Source organism: Parasteatoda tepidariorum, chromosome 1 (genome assembly GCF_043381705.1).
Source record: "Parasteatoda tepidariorum isolate YZ-2023 chromosome 1, CAS_Ptep_4.0, whole genome shotgun sequence".
NCBI lineage: Eukaryota > Metazoa > Arthropoda > Arachnida > Araneae > Theridiidae > Parasteatoda > Parasteatoda tepidariorum.
The window spans coordinates 39,577,882-39,593,057 of NC_092204.1; the positions used below are offsets into that span (position 1 = coordinate 39,577,882).

Here is a 15,176-nt window from a genome sequence, read left to right on the forward strand (position 1 = left end):
ATAGCTGACAGGTAATATAAAATTAAATAAGTATTTAATTGTTGACTCTATATGTACAATAAATACTTGATATAGCAAGTGTGGCATATTATGAGAAGTATGCTATTACAACTAACTTCCAAATCATCAATGGCTCAACTGCCCCGGGTGGGCCTTGGCCTTCTCAAGAAGTTTTTTTTTAGGCTTACCAAATCACCATCATACTACTAATATTGAAGTTGCAAAATTTGTATGTTTGTAATGAGTTAAAAAATTACAGGCTTTTTGCTATGGGGACCACTAAAAGCCGTAAACCTGCTTCGCAGGTCGGCTGGCCACCTCCGGTGACTAAGCCTTTAGCTATTATGATAAAGAAAAGTTTTAGAGAAATACATTTTCTGCTGTGAAAGACATATTTATATTTTCTGATATAAATGCAGAAATATAGGACAGAAAAAAATACATCCTTTCTTTCTTACAATTTTAACTGTTTATTTTCATAAAGCAATATGTGGGCAACCACTGACTAAATTATATTTTTCCTAATAAAAGAGAAGTTGCTCTATTTTGAGAAATCCTGTTATGCATTTCATAAGAATGTGCCTTTTATTGATTAAATGTCTTATCATGCCTCCCAGTTTCTCTTCTTGACAACTAACTATTAAAATCAGCATTCACTGTTATCAATGACATCTCTTCATTCTCTTTTGGAAAGATCTTATGATTTGGAAACTTGTTGTTCTAACATTTCTACCCTTCATTAAATATTAATGTTATTCAATTTACAATTTGAAGGTAAAACCAATCTACTACATGCATTTTAAATCAAAACAGTTGTTAAAAATTATTGGGAGAAAAAACTTTTTTTGACACCCTGTGTTCCTTTAAGAAGTAATTTTTTTAATAAAAAAAATTTAATACATTTGGTTAGTTTTCATAAAGTATAAAAAAAAAATCCTTTTTTTTCTCTAATTTGATATGTTTTTGAAATATCATAAGTTGTTCTATGAAGCTTGAAAAATTATGTAAGTGTTTACTTTAACAAAAATTGTTTTGTGTCAAATGTATGCAACATCACTACATTTTTTGAAAATATTATTGAAATAAAAATATTTTTTCAGTTTAAAAGTGCTGAATTATTTTAAAAATTTGTCTGGAATCAGGAGGTAAAAGTCTGAAAATTTCATTTAAAACCTGATATGGTCATGTAAGAAGTAACTTGGTTGGTTTGACATGTAATGTAATGTCAGTACTTAATGAGTACTGTGATAGCATGTTTGTTTTATACTCTACTTTTGTGATAAATAACCGTTTCTATAAAGAAAAAATTCCTTTTTTTTACATGAGATTGATTTGAAACAGTTCGATATTGTCATTATATTCAAATTATTTTGTAATTTAGCATGTTAGTTATTTTTAAATTTGGATTGGTTTGTCACAGGGTTGGCAAGTTTTTGACACGTGACGGTTTTTACCGATTTATACCATGGATTTTACCGTCATGTCAAAAACCCCTCTGTCAAAAACGTCGAAAACTGTCAAAAACCCATAGTTTTGGTAAAACTGTATTTTTGAGTTTAACTGCTTATAATTTAAAATTAATTCATTTTTGGGCAATAAAATTATGAAAAAAAGTTGTTAAAAGAAATTTAAGAACAGATTCTTGCATTTTCCCAACATGATTATATCAAAACATACTATTTGAAGTAAAATATTAGGATACTAAACAAATTTTTCAACATTTCCAAGCATCATTTTGTTTGGCATATTACATTACTGAAGAATGTCAAGTCATTCTTGACTTAGAGTTTGTTAGTAGTTACAAGCTTTGAAAGTTTTGTTTAGCTTATTTCTAATATTTAAGAAATGCCAAATTTTAAATTCTTCTTTTTAGTTCTTGAATTTATTAATAGTTCCAAGCTTTTTTGTTTGTTTGTTTATTTCTAACAATTAAGAAGTGCAAAATTTTGAATCCTTTGCAAATCAAGCTATAATGATAAAAGTAAGTATCACTATTTTCAATAAGTATATTACAATATTTCTGTATGAATGTATATCCTTCTATAAGAATACATGTATATAGTTGCAAAATAAATAGCAATCATTTACAACATTTATTTATAAAGGCAATTATGTGAAAATAATATATTGCCTGCTATATGCCATAATTTAGAGAAAACAGTAGACAGTTTTACCGGTTTGACAGTTTTTACCGGTAAAAACACGGTTTTTACCACTGTCATGTCAAAAACCAGTTTTTGACGGCAAAAACCCAACCCTGGTTTGTCAGCAAGTATTTCTTTAGCCAATTTTTTCTTTCATTTCCTCATCTTTTCTATTAATATTTCCTTTCTGAAATGTATCTTCTTTTTTTTTCATTGGTCATGAGTCTTTTATTAATACATATTTCCTTATCTGTTAAACTGCTTCTTATTTATTTACATTATTTTTTTATCAGTGATGTAATCTATAAAGAGTAGTGTCTTTTATATAATTTGTTTATTATTGAAGACTCTCGCAAATGTTATATTTTATATTTATTGATATATCTTTTTTTTATATTTATTGATATATCTTTTTTTTTATCTTTAATGTTTACAAACTTATCTAATTTTTTGCTGACAGACAAAATAAACTTAAGATATGATGTAGCAACAAGTTGAATATATTTTCTTAATCGATAAAATCCGAAAATTTTGTCTGTCACTTGTTATTGATGCTTGAGAATTTCATCATGGCATTAAGGTTTTAAAATTTCATTATAAAATGCTGCCAAGAAACAGCTTTTATAATTTTGGCTAAATGTTTAATCTATTCCTACATATTTGCAAAAATTTGGCATGCAATTTTTTATGATTTTAGCTAACTGTTTTTATGGTAAACAGATAGGTTTTTTCATTATTATTAAATAAATAATGTTGACATTTTATCCAATCCTTTTTAGTGCTTTGAGAGTTTAATTCTATTCTAAATTTCTTCACTTTTTATTTATCAGTAATTTGATAACTGCCCATTATAATTATTCATATACAAAAAATGTTATCTGGAATAATATAAAAATTGAAGATAAATTTTTATTAGCTTTTTTTTTTCTCACTTGCATGCCATGTAACATTTTTGTTGTTATGTGTCACATCATTTTTGTTTCTTAAATTTCATGATCAATTTGGTTACCATTTTGATTCAATTAACTCCAATTAATTTATTTTGCCTTTTTTTTTTGTAACTTTGCCTTTTAGTTTGAAACTGAATTTATTTTATACATAAAATTATCAAAAATTAGTCTTTTTTTAATGAAAATTTTTTTTTTAATTTTTTTTTTATAATTAATTTTATTTTGCCTTTAATAAAACTTTTCAGAAATCAATTATAAAAAATTTTTAACAGATTTTTTCGTAGCAAACATTTTTAAAAAATGTGTCTCGATATCAGGTGGAAATAACAGTAGTATATGTTTTATTTTCAAGATGAAATTGTCATTTGAATAATACTTACAGAAATATTTAAAAAAAATGATCATTTTTTGCAACTTTGAAATTAGTTTTCGTTATGTGTAATCTTAATTATAGAGATTTTACATGAACCAGCTTTAATTTTCTTTTTAAATCAAAGAAAGATGAAAAATATGTGTGAATGAACTTGAAATGAAATATCCTAAAAAAAAAAAATTTTACATTATTCAAAAAATATATTTGTTTTCTCTAGGTTTGGAAGGCGTCCTTCCATTATCCTCAGTTATGTGATAGCCAGCATTGCAGGAATAGCAAGTGCTTTCACTTCCAATTTCTACACATTTAACTTTCTGAGATTTTTTGTTGGTGCTACAATCATACCATTATCAGAAGATCCATATGTTCTTAGTGAGTTACGAAGCCTAAATGTTTCAATGCATTTCCTTTGCTTAAAACAATTTTTTTATAATCAGTTTTTGCTGTTAACATTTATTTGAATGCTACATACTTTTTAGGCTAATAGAATTCCATTTGAAAAGTTAGAAGTAACATATTTTGTTGGTGTATTGAATTTCTAAAATTGATAATAGTAAGTGAAGACTTTGGTGGACTTTACTTTTTCCAACAGGAGCTTTCATTTCAAAGTACAAAAATTTGGATTTTAATTTTTTATACCTAAAGTCTGCTAGTGTGAACTTTCTTCAAAAATATGCAATTTAACAGTAGATAATAAAATATACAATTTGTATTAAATATCAAATTATCAAGTATAGCTAATTTTCCTGATAATTAATCAATAATCGTAACTTACATAAAAAAAATATGGTCTATACTACAAGTTTCCTTGATTATATTTCTTTTCTTTATCAAAAAAGAAATTAATTTGTAAGGCATAAGTCTTTTAAAAAAGATTAATTTTTAAACTTGTAATTATTGCTTTTCGGCTTGTGAGCAATGCTAACTTGATTGTCACAATTGTGCTGTGTGTCATGAAATTGTGGAGTTTTAACCTCCCCCACCCCCCTGGTGCTTAACACGCTATTACTGGAATACTTTATTTATTGCTTTTGTAACTATATTTGTAGAAATGATTGGATGTATTGAAGTAAAATCAGTGTTGAAATCTTGTAAGCATTTTTATTTTATTAAATTGAGCTTTTGAATTGAAGGAAAATGGATAGTTATATAAATTAAAAAATGTTTTAGATTCTTTTTTTTTTAAATGTTTTAATGCATGTTTTCTTAATTTCATGAATTGTTTAAATGTTAAGCGCACTGCGTTTGTACATTAATAAATTGAAATATTTATTACTCCTTTTAAAACAAAAGATTTTCTACCATTATTTCATACAATAAATATCAATACAAAAATTATAGACTCTTTATAAAATGTAGTACTACAATGTGCTATCAGGCCAGGAGTACAGAAGTTCCTTTTCAAGAGGTTTTTCTATTTAATTTTCATAAATATGCTTTATTGTCATTGAGCGTAACAAAAACTTGATAACGCCTAAATCTACAAAACATAAATTAGTTGTCTACTTTTGCAAAAAAAATTATTGTTATTACCATTTTTTTTAAAGTATAATGTATTGATTCATTACAAATTTATTTTAATATTTTTTTAATATAAGAGGGAAAAAAATGTGAACATGTGAATATCACTAGTTTTGCATTATATAGTTTTTTTCTATGAAATGTTTTTTTGGCAATTTATTTATTTATTTTAGAATGATTTTTATCAAATTTATATTATGTTTTCATTTACTATTTTGCAGGTTTAGAATATATTGGAGTCAAAAAACGAACTTTAGTCATCATTATATGGTCCATGGGCTACATTATTTTTTCAGCCATTTGCCCTTGGATTGCTTATTCTTTGCGAGACTGGCGTTTACTTTGCGTTATTACTTCTGTACCACTTGCTGCCATACCAATTTTTGGAAAGTAAGTTAGGAAAATGGTTCGCTATTTCTTAATCTATTTAAAGTTTTTTTTAAGGTATTAAGTTTGAAGACATTGAAGTTTAAATCTAGACTAAACTTAATGGTTTATTTTCTTGCTAAATTTCAGTTATTTTCCTTATTTTTTAGGTATTTTATGAATTATCATTTATTTATTTATTTTGCCTTTAGTAATATCCTGTCTCAACTGTATTCCATCAATAATGGTGTTTCTGCTCAAAGATTCTCAAAATAAACGTCAAACATAAATTTTCTCAAATGATCTCATAAAAATTGAGTTTCAATGCTTTTTTTCTTTTCTGATAAGTAATCAACTACAACATAGACACATTGTTAACATGCAACTTTAAAGCATTCATTCAAAATATTTAGACAAGCTGAAATTAATTAAAAACAAAGTATTTTAAAACTGTTAAGTTAAAATAAATTATAAGAAAAAGTTTGTTATGTGCCAGCAATTTATGATTTTAAAAAAAGTCTTAAAATGTGTTCATATTTTCTCAGCAAACACTTTTATAGGTTATTATATCTTGATGCTAAATCCAAGAGTGATCTGAAGATCTTCTGTGTTGGGTTCAAAAATACAAGGCTACAGATTTGAACTTTGATAGCCACACACTTTAGAAAAATGCCTGCGCTGCTTAACACCAGTTATAAAATATAATACAGCTCGTATGTTGTTTTAGTATACAATTGTGTTTACCTTGTCTAACAAAATCAGGACAAAATTTAACACAAAGTGGACAGTGCTTATTCACATTGGCACTGTCTCTCTAAAAAGTACCTAATATCTGATAGTTTGAACAAGCTTAGTAGCTCTCAATTTATTAAAGAATATTAATTATAAGCTTTCAAAATAACAATAGCAGAAATCATTCTTTAAACACATTCAATAATGGTTATTTTACCGTAATTCATCCTTTGTATTTTGTGTTATTTTTAAAGTATGTTCATTTAAAGTAAGTTAACTAAATGATAGTGTTTTTATTTCAGATTTGTACCTGAATCTGCTAGTTGGTTACTTACTCGTGGAAGACAGAAAGAAGCTATAGCTTTACTTAAAACAGTAGCTCGTGTTAATGGGAATGACTATCCAGAAGAATATGGTGATAGCTGTGTATGTAAAGTTTTATGTTTATTATTGTTTTTGATTATTATAAAATAGATTGTGCAAGCATCATAACAACATTGAATTGAGTAAAAATATTCTTCCTGCTTTGTTTTAATTTTGATTATATTTAGCATTCTGAAACTACTAAAACGTTAGTTTGAACAGGAGGCTGCTATGGCAACAAATTTTGCAAAAATATAGGCTTAAATATCTAGCTTGCAATCAATTTTAAAAAAAGATTAGTGACTTTTCAACCAATCCTCCACTAAAAAATTTATTCGCAGTTTCATTAACCTTGCAGCAGTACAGATAAGAGTTTATTTCTTTTTGCTATGTCCTTTATACATATGTGCAAGTTTTTTTTTCACTCCATTTGACTAATTCAATTACAATAGAATGATTCATGCCATTTAAGTGGAGCTATTTCAGAAAAATAGATCTTCATACCTGTTGGAGTTTGTTTTTTACAGTTGCGTATTAATATAAAGTCTATCGAATTTAATATAAAAGTATAACAAGTTAGAACACAGTTACAATGGTTATAAAAATATTACACTTGAAAAAAATTTTATGTACACAGATCATAACATATCATGCAAATTTTCTCTTCGTGTATATTTCCTCTTCATCTATTTATATATATATATATACAGTACAGAACCCGTTATCCGGAAATCAGAAAACCGAAAAACCGGAACGAAATTCGATAAATTTTCCAACAATTTTTTAAAAAATAAATATTTATTCCTCATAAGAATTTAGTATTTTTCTTTCTTTTTCGAAAGATGTTTACCTTAGAATCATTTTGGAAATAATCATTAGTGTATTACTTCATAATTTTTTCTTCTTTTTTTGATTATTTCCAAGAAAAAAAATTTTTTAGTTGGGTTTAACAACAAAAAAACGGCTTTTTGTAGCGATTCAGAAAACCGGAAAAATCAGTTATCCGGNATATATATTCTTTGAGAATTTTTGAAAACATCTACATAACATGATATCTATGCATCTTCAACAGATTGAGTTTAAGGCTTTTGCATTATCTGATTTAAAATCAACTTATAATTGTATGAGAATAGCAATATACCTACCTGTGAAATATGTGGCTCTCAAAAGAGAATTCAATCTATTTGTTGATAATTAGTTCTGTTAACCAATAAGTTTGCCAACCACTACCCTAAATAAATTAACTCCTTTTCTCTATTAACTTTGTTTTTTTAGTGCATAGTTTAAGGTTTTATTTCCATTTATACATATTACCAACATTAATTAAGCATCATTGGCATCAATAATAGTATGGTGATTTGTTACAATTGCTCTAAATGAATAAGTACCTTTACTCTATTAATTTTGCTTATTAGTACATTGCTTATTTTTTTTCTCAATATGTATTAACCTAAATTAATATGTAGTACCTAAATTAATAAAGCATCATTGGCAAAAATAATAGTGTGGCGATTTTTTATGTTTCTTCTAAGCAAATTAATACCGCTTTTCCATTAATTTTACCTTTTTCGCAATACAACTATTTTTTTTCTCATTACAATCACTGTTAATTTTAAATTATTTAACTTTAGAGAAACAAGTTATAAAAGAATTACTATAAACAAAATACGCACACGATTTCTGATAACTTTAGAAATACTAATTAGGTGACATAGTTCACCCTTGCAACCATGTTAATATTGATTTTTAAGTATATATCTAACATAGTGAATAAAAATAATTAAGTGTTAAAGTATGTGCAATAAACTTTCTTTTATCAAACAGAGCTATGAACTAGCAAACATCATTGATGTTATCTTTAAAATATTTGAGAAAAATAGTCTTCTATAGTTTTATTTGAAACAATGGCTAATGCTTAATGAGAAAATTTCATTGTTCAAACAGATCTCCCGAGGGATTTGAATTGAAAATGTATCAATTTTAGAATTGAGGCCAAAATTTCAGAAAAATGGAGCAAAAAGTTATAAGAGAGACACATACAGGCACATGAATTCTTCATTTTGTATTATATATCTTTTGATTTAATCAAGACTACTTATTTTCTTTAAAAATAATTAATCTTATACAATGTGTTTAACATCATATCAAAGTTATTCAAATCCAAAAAATAATATTCGCAATATTCCTAGCATTTTTTTTATTTTTTTTTTTTTTTAAGATTTGGCTATTGCATTAATATTTTATTTATTGCGATCTTTCTACTAATTGTAAGAGTGAAAGGGCAATTTTTTTTAAATTAAATTACTTCTTTTTCCATTGTATGTTATCATTTTAATTCATGGTAATTTTTATTAATATTTCAGGAGAAAAGCAGTGAAGAAAATACTGATGCAACCGCCTTAGATTTATTTAAAACTCTTCGTCTTAGAACCAATAGTTTGGTTTTAGCCTTAACATGGTAAACTTCTTCGCTTTGCTTTTTAAATTATTTTATTGATATTTTTAATAAATCATGCTTCATATTACCAATATTTACATAGTATTCATTATAATTTAAGTGATATGCTCATCATAAATTTTGGAATCATAATACGTCAAACTTTAGTTTATGAATCACTTATGGTTATTTGTAATTTACATGATTTTCAGATCACAAATGTGTAGCATGTGTGTCCTATTCACCATATTTTAATATCACTCATCATAAATTATTTAAAAAATTATATTCATGTATAATTTAAAAACAGCTATGTGTAAAACTTAGTCTTGTGTTTTTTCCCCCCTAAATCTCAAAAGCAGTACCTTTTTTCTCAAATTAGAAAAGAAAAAAAACAGGACATAATTATTTTTTCTAAGTCCACAATAACAGATTCATCTGCAAAACGTCTGAACCCCATCATCATATTTTAATAACAGCTGTATAAAGTTTTAAAGTAATTTAAGCACAAATCATGTTTATTTCAATGAAATTAAACAAAGTAATTTATGTATGTTATAGATTTTGCCTGGCTCTATGTTTCATTATGCAAAAATTATATTTAAATGTTCACTTTTTTTGCTTTTTTATGTTTTATAAAATAGCTAAATAAAAAATCTGAACTATGATATTGATTTCTATTTAAAATTCTACATAATAATGTGCAATAAACTACTTTATGTATTCAATTACAATAATTAAAATAAATTTTAAGTTTGGATCTTTTAATACTTGTAATAATTTAAAAAAACATATCTGATTTGTTCACAATAAGCATCAAAACAAGATTGTAATAATGTACCAATGGGTAGGCTTCAAATTTTGTTGAAAGATTTTGTTGTACAGTGTTAAAAATGTGCATGCTTTAGAATTTTTTTATAATATATTATCTCTAAAATTAGAGAAGGCTATATTATTAAAAAAAAATTTCAAATCGACTAATCTATACATATCTTTCCTCTTAGGTTTGTAGTATATTGTTGTTACCACACTAATACTCAAAATGCTTCTAATTTGGGAACAAATGTGTATGATTCCTTCACCTATAGCTCTTTAGTGGAAATACCATCACTTTTTATAATACTTTTTGGAGTTGACTGGTTGGGCAGAAGATGGCCTATAGTACTTTCATCTTTAGTGGCTGGTATTGCTGGATTAGTTATTTTGATTATACCAAAAGGTAATTTCTTTTTATCTTCATTTTAAAAGGGTTAGCATTTAAGTTAGAAAGTTGACATGATGAAATATTTGCTTTTTTTTAAAACCTGTCAATTGTGTATGGTTATCATAGTATATTCTTCTTATGGTGAGTGCCATTATTTTATATTGTCATTTTAAAACTTTTATTTTAAATTCAAAATAAAATTAAAATTTATTTTTTGTAATTATAAAATAATATTTAATAGAAACTTTCTTTTGTGTTGGCTTTAAAAATTATCTTTAGTTTCTAACTAGTGTTTTTACTAGCCTTCTAATGTTTTTGATGGTGGTTTATACAAGGGAAACTATTGTAATTTATCAATTTTTGGTTTTTGTTTATGAATTTATTCTTACAATAATTTTAATAGAAATAATGAGATTTTCAGTTAGCAAACAATAACATAAAAATACAGTTTTGTCCACAAATTATAATTATAAATTACTTCAGTGAGTGAGCTAAATCATTTATTCTTACATCTTCCAAAAAGAATGCATAGTTCATACCATTTAAAATCTGTTCTCTTAAGTTTCCGATATCATGATTTTTTAAATATTGTGAAGTTAATGATTTTATAACTTTTCTGCACTGCTCAAGTTCAAAGAATGGCCAATAAAAAGATTCTTATTAAATTTATTTCATATTCAGTCTCTAATAATTATGATGCAAAAATTTTAAAACTTAGACTGATGCTCTCAAGTTAGTTCACAAGTGCAAAAGTAAATATTTTGAACTTAATTAAAATGAAGGAAAAGACCCTCTATACTTAATATGATTTGTATTGATATGATATATATTTTCCAAAATCATATATTCAAATGTGGAAGTCAGAACTTTTATTTTAATAAGCATATTTTGTTTTGTTTTTGGCAAAACAATTGATTTATTATGTTTTATTGAAAAAATTTATTATCAAATTTGTTATAAAAATTTTGCGAATATGAAAATGGAATATTTTGTGTTTTGGGAAGAAGATACATAGTTAAATGTTTTTAAAAGCAAAGAAAAAAGTTATGTTCATTATATAAAACTCTAATTGGTACCATGAATGTGTCTTAAAATTCTTCAAAAAGATAAAATTTTTTTATTCGATTTTACCATGTTAATACGATTTTACTTAAAATAACTGTTTTCATCTATGTGTCACTCACGCTTTAGCTTTAACTAAATATACTCACTCAAAGTAGTTATGTCATTTTTTTTAACTGTCTCTGTAATAATTACTGCATAAAATCCATTTTTAAGTTTAAGAATATCATAACTAGTTTGTATTCTTTATCATTAATTAAGTATATACTTTACTATATTTAGTAAACTATATACTTAAAAAAAAAAAGCTGTGATAGATATTTTATTTTCAATTTTACCCACTAAAAATTATATTTTCCTTTTTTATATACTAGAGTTTTAATTTATATTTTAAATCCCTATTAAAATTTAAGAGTATCCTAAATTGTATTTTTATGTTTATTATGTTACTAGTTGAACACCTGTTCTTCATACAGGGGGGATGAGAGGCAAATAATCAATAAATTAATACTGAACAAAATCATGTGCAAGACTGAAAATTCTGTACTGCAATAATTAATAAAGTTGATTTAATTCTTTTTTTTTTTTAAGTATTATTGGTTGGCCTTCAGAGGGTTTTAAGTCATTAACATAAGCAAAACACATTTTTTCTCTCATCAAAATATAAATTACCTGTTATCAGTATTATTTTGTATATTGTTGTAGCTTGTTAACTTACAATAGCCAAAATTACCAGAATCAAGCAATTTTCTTCCGTACTTATCTTTTTTCAGGAGTCGTAAAAACCCATATCTCAAATTTCCAAATTAAAACTATACAGTACTTAATCAGTTTTAATAGGTACCAAATATACTAATACAATACTTTGTATCCATATTAGCTTTTTTGGTACACATTAAAAGAGCTCATTTACCTTACTACCATTTGTGCCTATCACAATTAATTTAGCATCGTTGGAGATAATAATTGTGTAGCAATTTTCTACATTTCTCCTAAACCAATCAATACCATTAACATTGCTATTTTGTACATACTTTATTTATTTATTTATTTTTATTTGAATCAGTACCTGCTACGAAAATTAATCAAGCATCATTGGTGTCAAAAATACATAGCTATATTTTTACTTTCTTTTAAATTATTTAGTACCACTTCCTCATTTGTTTTGCTTTTTAGTACATTGCTTATTATCTTGTTCTAATTAGTACCCATTACAAAAATTAAGTAAGCATCATCAGCGTCAATTATAGTTAGGCAACTTTTTACTTTTCACCAAGGCAAATAAATACTATTTTTGTTGATTCTAAGTTATTTCAGTTTTATAGAAACATGATTTAAAAGTATAATTCTAAACAAAATAAATAAAGTTTCAGATTAATTTAGAAAACTATTACAATTACGTAGACTTATGTCAAATAAACTAAATTGATCATTTCGTTTATCTATCATCACAAATTAGAAAATAATTAAATATATGAAAGAACAATGCAATAAACTCCTTTTTTTATCAAATATAACTAAAAAAACACAAATGTCACTGATGTTATCTTTAAAATATTTGAAACAATAGAATTTTCTTTAATTTAATTTAAAAAAGTTAATGCTTAACCAATAAGAAAATTTTATTTTTTAAACACCGTTACCGAATGTAGTAATTAAAAATTTTGAACAACTTTAAGAGTGCAAGCAATTCTGGAGTTAAAGAGATACACCCACCCACAGAAAAACTTTTCATTTTATTATTGTAGATTGTTGTTACCTTATTACTCTTTCCTTCTTTTTCTTTTTTTACATATAATAGTTCTTTTTATTTTTTGTTATTTGATACATTTGTAACAGTTGTTCTTTGTATAGCAAGTTGTAAGAATAAATAGTATAAATATTTTTTTGTTAATTTTGCATGTTTTGTTATCATTACTTATCTGCTATTGTTTCTAAAAATTTTCACTGCTAAGTAAAATTTACTTATTGTGTTGGTCTGTACCTGTTTTAGTGTTAGTCATTTTAATTTATGATTTCAAGTAGTATTTGATTTTAATTAAGAAATATTTGTATTATGTAGATGCAACGAATACCTATTTGGGATTGGCCTTAATTCAAAGAGTTACCATCACCATCGTATACAATGTGATAATGCAGTATTCTGCGGAGCTCTTACCAACTGTCCTAAGAGGACGCGGACTGGCCTTTCTTAGAGTGATGGGAACTCTTGGACTTTATCTTAGTCCATCCATTGTGTACCTGGTAAGTATAGAATTCTTAATTTAATTAATGTTTTGTTGAAACGTTTCTTATGTGTTTCTCCATGGCAAAACGAATAAATTTTGTGGATTCTTGTGATCTGATTAGAATTTTCTACTTCTTAATTCACTTATTTACCCTATTAATTTTTAGTAAAAAAATTTTTTTAAATATTTTTTACTGGTCTGGTCGGCTTACTAATCTAAAAATAGGTTTCCTGTTTGCTTTTTTTTCTCATTAATAAATTAACAGTGTAACCGTTAATTTCATCATCAATTAACAGTGTAACTGTTATATTGTGAATATTAACAAATACTTATAAGTGACAAAATAAATCAGATATTATTGTGCATAAAATATAATTTTTTTTGGTTTGATATAATTAGTTATGTAACTAACTAGGCCTATGTTTCTGTTTTATCATTTGTAATAATTAGATAGACTGAATATTTTATGTCTTAGTGTAGAAAATAATTCAGATGAAAGCAAACATGTTTTAAAAATCTGAAACAAAAATTAATTAAATAATTACACATATAAATCTGAATAAAATAATAAACATCTGATTACAATAAACTGAAATTGGAGAACAATAAACAAAACTTTATAAGTATTTGTAATTTTTCTTCTTATTGTTATTTTCAAATATTTTTATCAATGAAAGACTGATAATTATCTGAGTTAAACTTAATTACATTGATATAATAGCCAAAACAAGTGAAGCACTTAAACATACATGTTCTTCGAAGCTGAAGTTACTAAAATGAATCTCAACATTTAATCGAAATGAAATGTAAGTCGAAAACCATTTAAATAAAATCATATCTTTTTAGAAATAGGCATCTATAAATTTGAAGTCAGGAAGAAATTCATGTGTCTCAGAATTTAGAAAAACCCGGACATAATTACTTTTATTAACATCCAAAGGTTAAAACAGGGTAGACATCTTATTAGAACCTAGAAAACCTGAAATTATAAGGGAAATTTGGATGAAAACTTGGAAAAATCAGGGAGTTTAAAAGAGAAACTGGAATTTTTTTCTTAATTTCACTACTTTACCATCCATTATACTCATTTTTTTAAATGGAAATGTATAGCCAAATAGTTGAAATATTGCCAACTTAGTAATATTTTTAGCTTGCATCAAAATTTTCTTTCTTAAGCAAGCCAACCAATCCAGGGATGAGATTCTTCCGCGGATTCGCGGATTTCCGCTTTTTTTCAGATTTTTCCATTTTTCCCGCTAATTTCCGCTGAAATTTTTTTTTTGCCCAAGTTAAAATGTTTTATGAGGAATTTAATTTTCCGCGGAGGGAAATTGTTGAGGTCCCTTTTCCTCCCGCTGAAGTTTCTCTAAAAATCATTTCCTTGGGATAAAACTGGTTGACCTTTATACAGGGATGAGATTTTTTTTGTCTCTCGAATTTCAGTCTATTTATCAAAAACTCCGATTCTCTAAAAGTTTCGTTTTTTTTAAATAAATATACCGTTTTTTTTTAAATTCAGTCATTGAAGTAAAATAATTATATTTATTTACGATTTTCAAAGATAAACAGAAAATTCAATCTACGCCCTAGCTGCTAACCCTTCCGCATTTTTACTTATTTTAGCTATTTTCTCCGATTTCACGCACAGAAAATAAGATTTTCCGTATTTTTTATCCGTCGGCTGGATAGCTCGTATTTTCGTAATTCAGATCTCGATTTTTATTCACGCGATTTTAATATCAATCATCGATTTTCGTATTTACCTGATTTAAAAGGAGAACTCTTGGATCAAGCAT

The 15,176-nt window shown here is 25.8% G+C and overlaps 1 protein-coding gene across 2 annotated transcripts in view; it reads left to right on the plus strand.

The window, feature by feature from the left end:
• The window catches only part of LOC107447009 (carcinine transporter), a 44,775-nt gene that overhangs the window by 23,288 nt on the left and 6,311 nt on the right, over nt 1-15,176 (plus strand). For both annotated transcript variants that reach the window (XM_071178945.1, XM_071178946.1), the window contains exons 4-9: nt 3,685-3,839; nt 5,210-5,378; nt 6,389-6,512; nt 8,813-8,907; nt 9,891-10,105; nt 13,215-13,396. In XM_071178945.1, coding sequence (XP_071035046.1) covers nt 3,685-3,839; nt 5,210-5,378; nt 6,389-6,512; nt 8,813-8,907; nt 9,891-10,105; nt 13,215-13,396 — 940 coding nt within the window. The remainder of the gene's footprint in view (nt 1-3,684; nt 3,840-5,209; nt 5,379-6,388; nt 6,513-8,812; nt 8,908-9,890; nt 10,106-13,214; nt 13,397-15,176) is intronic.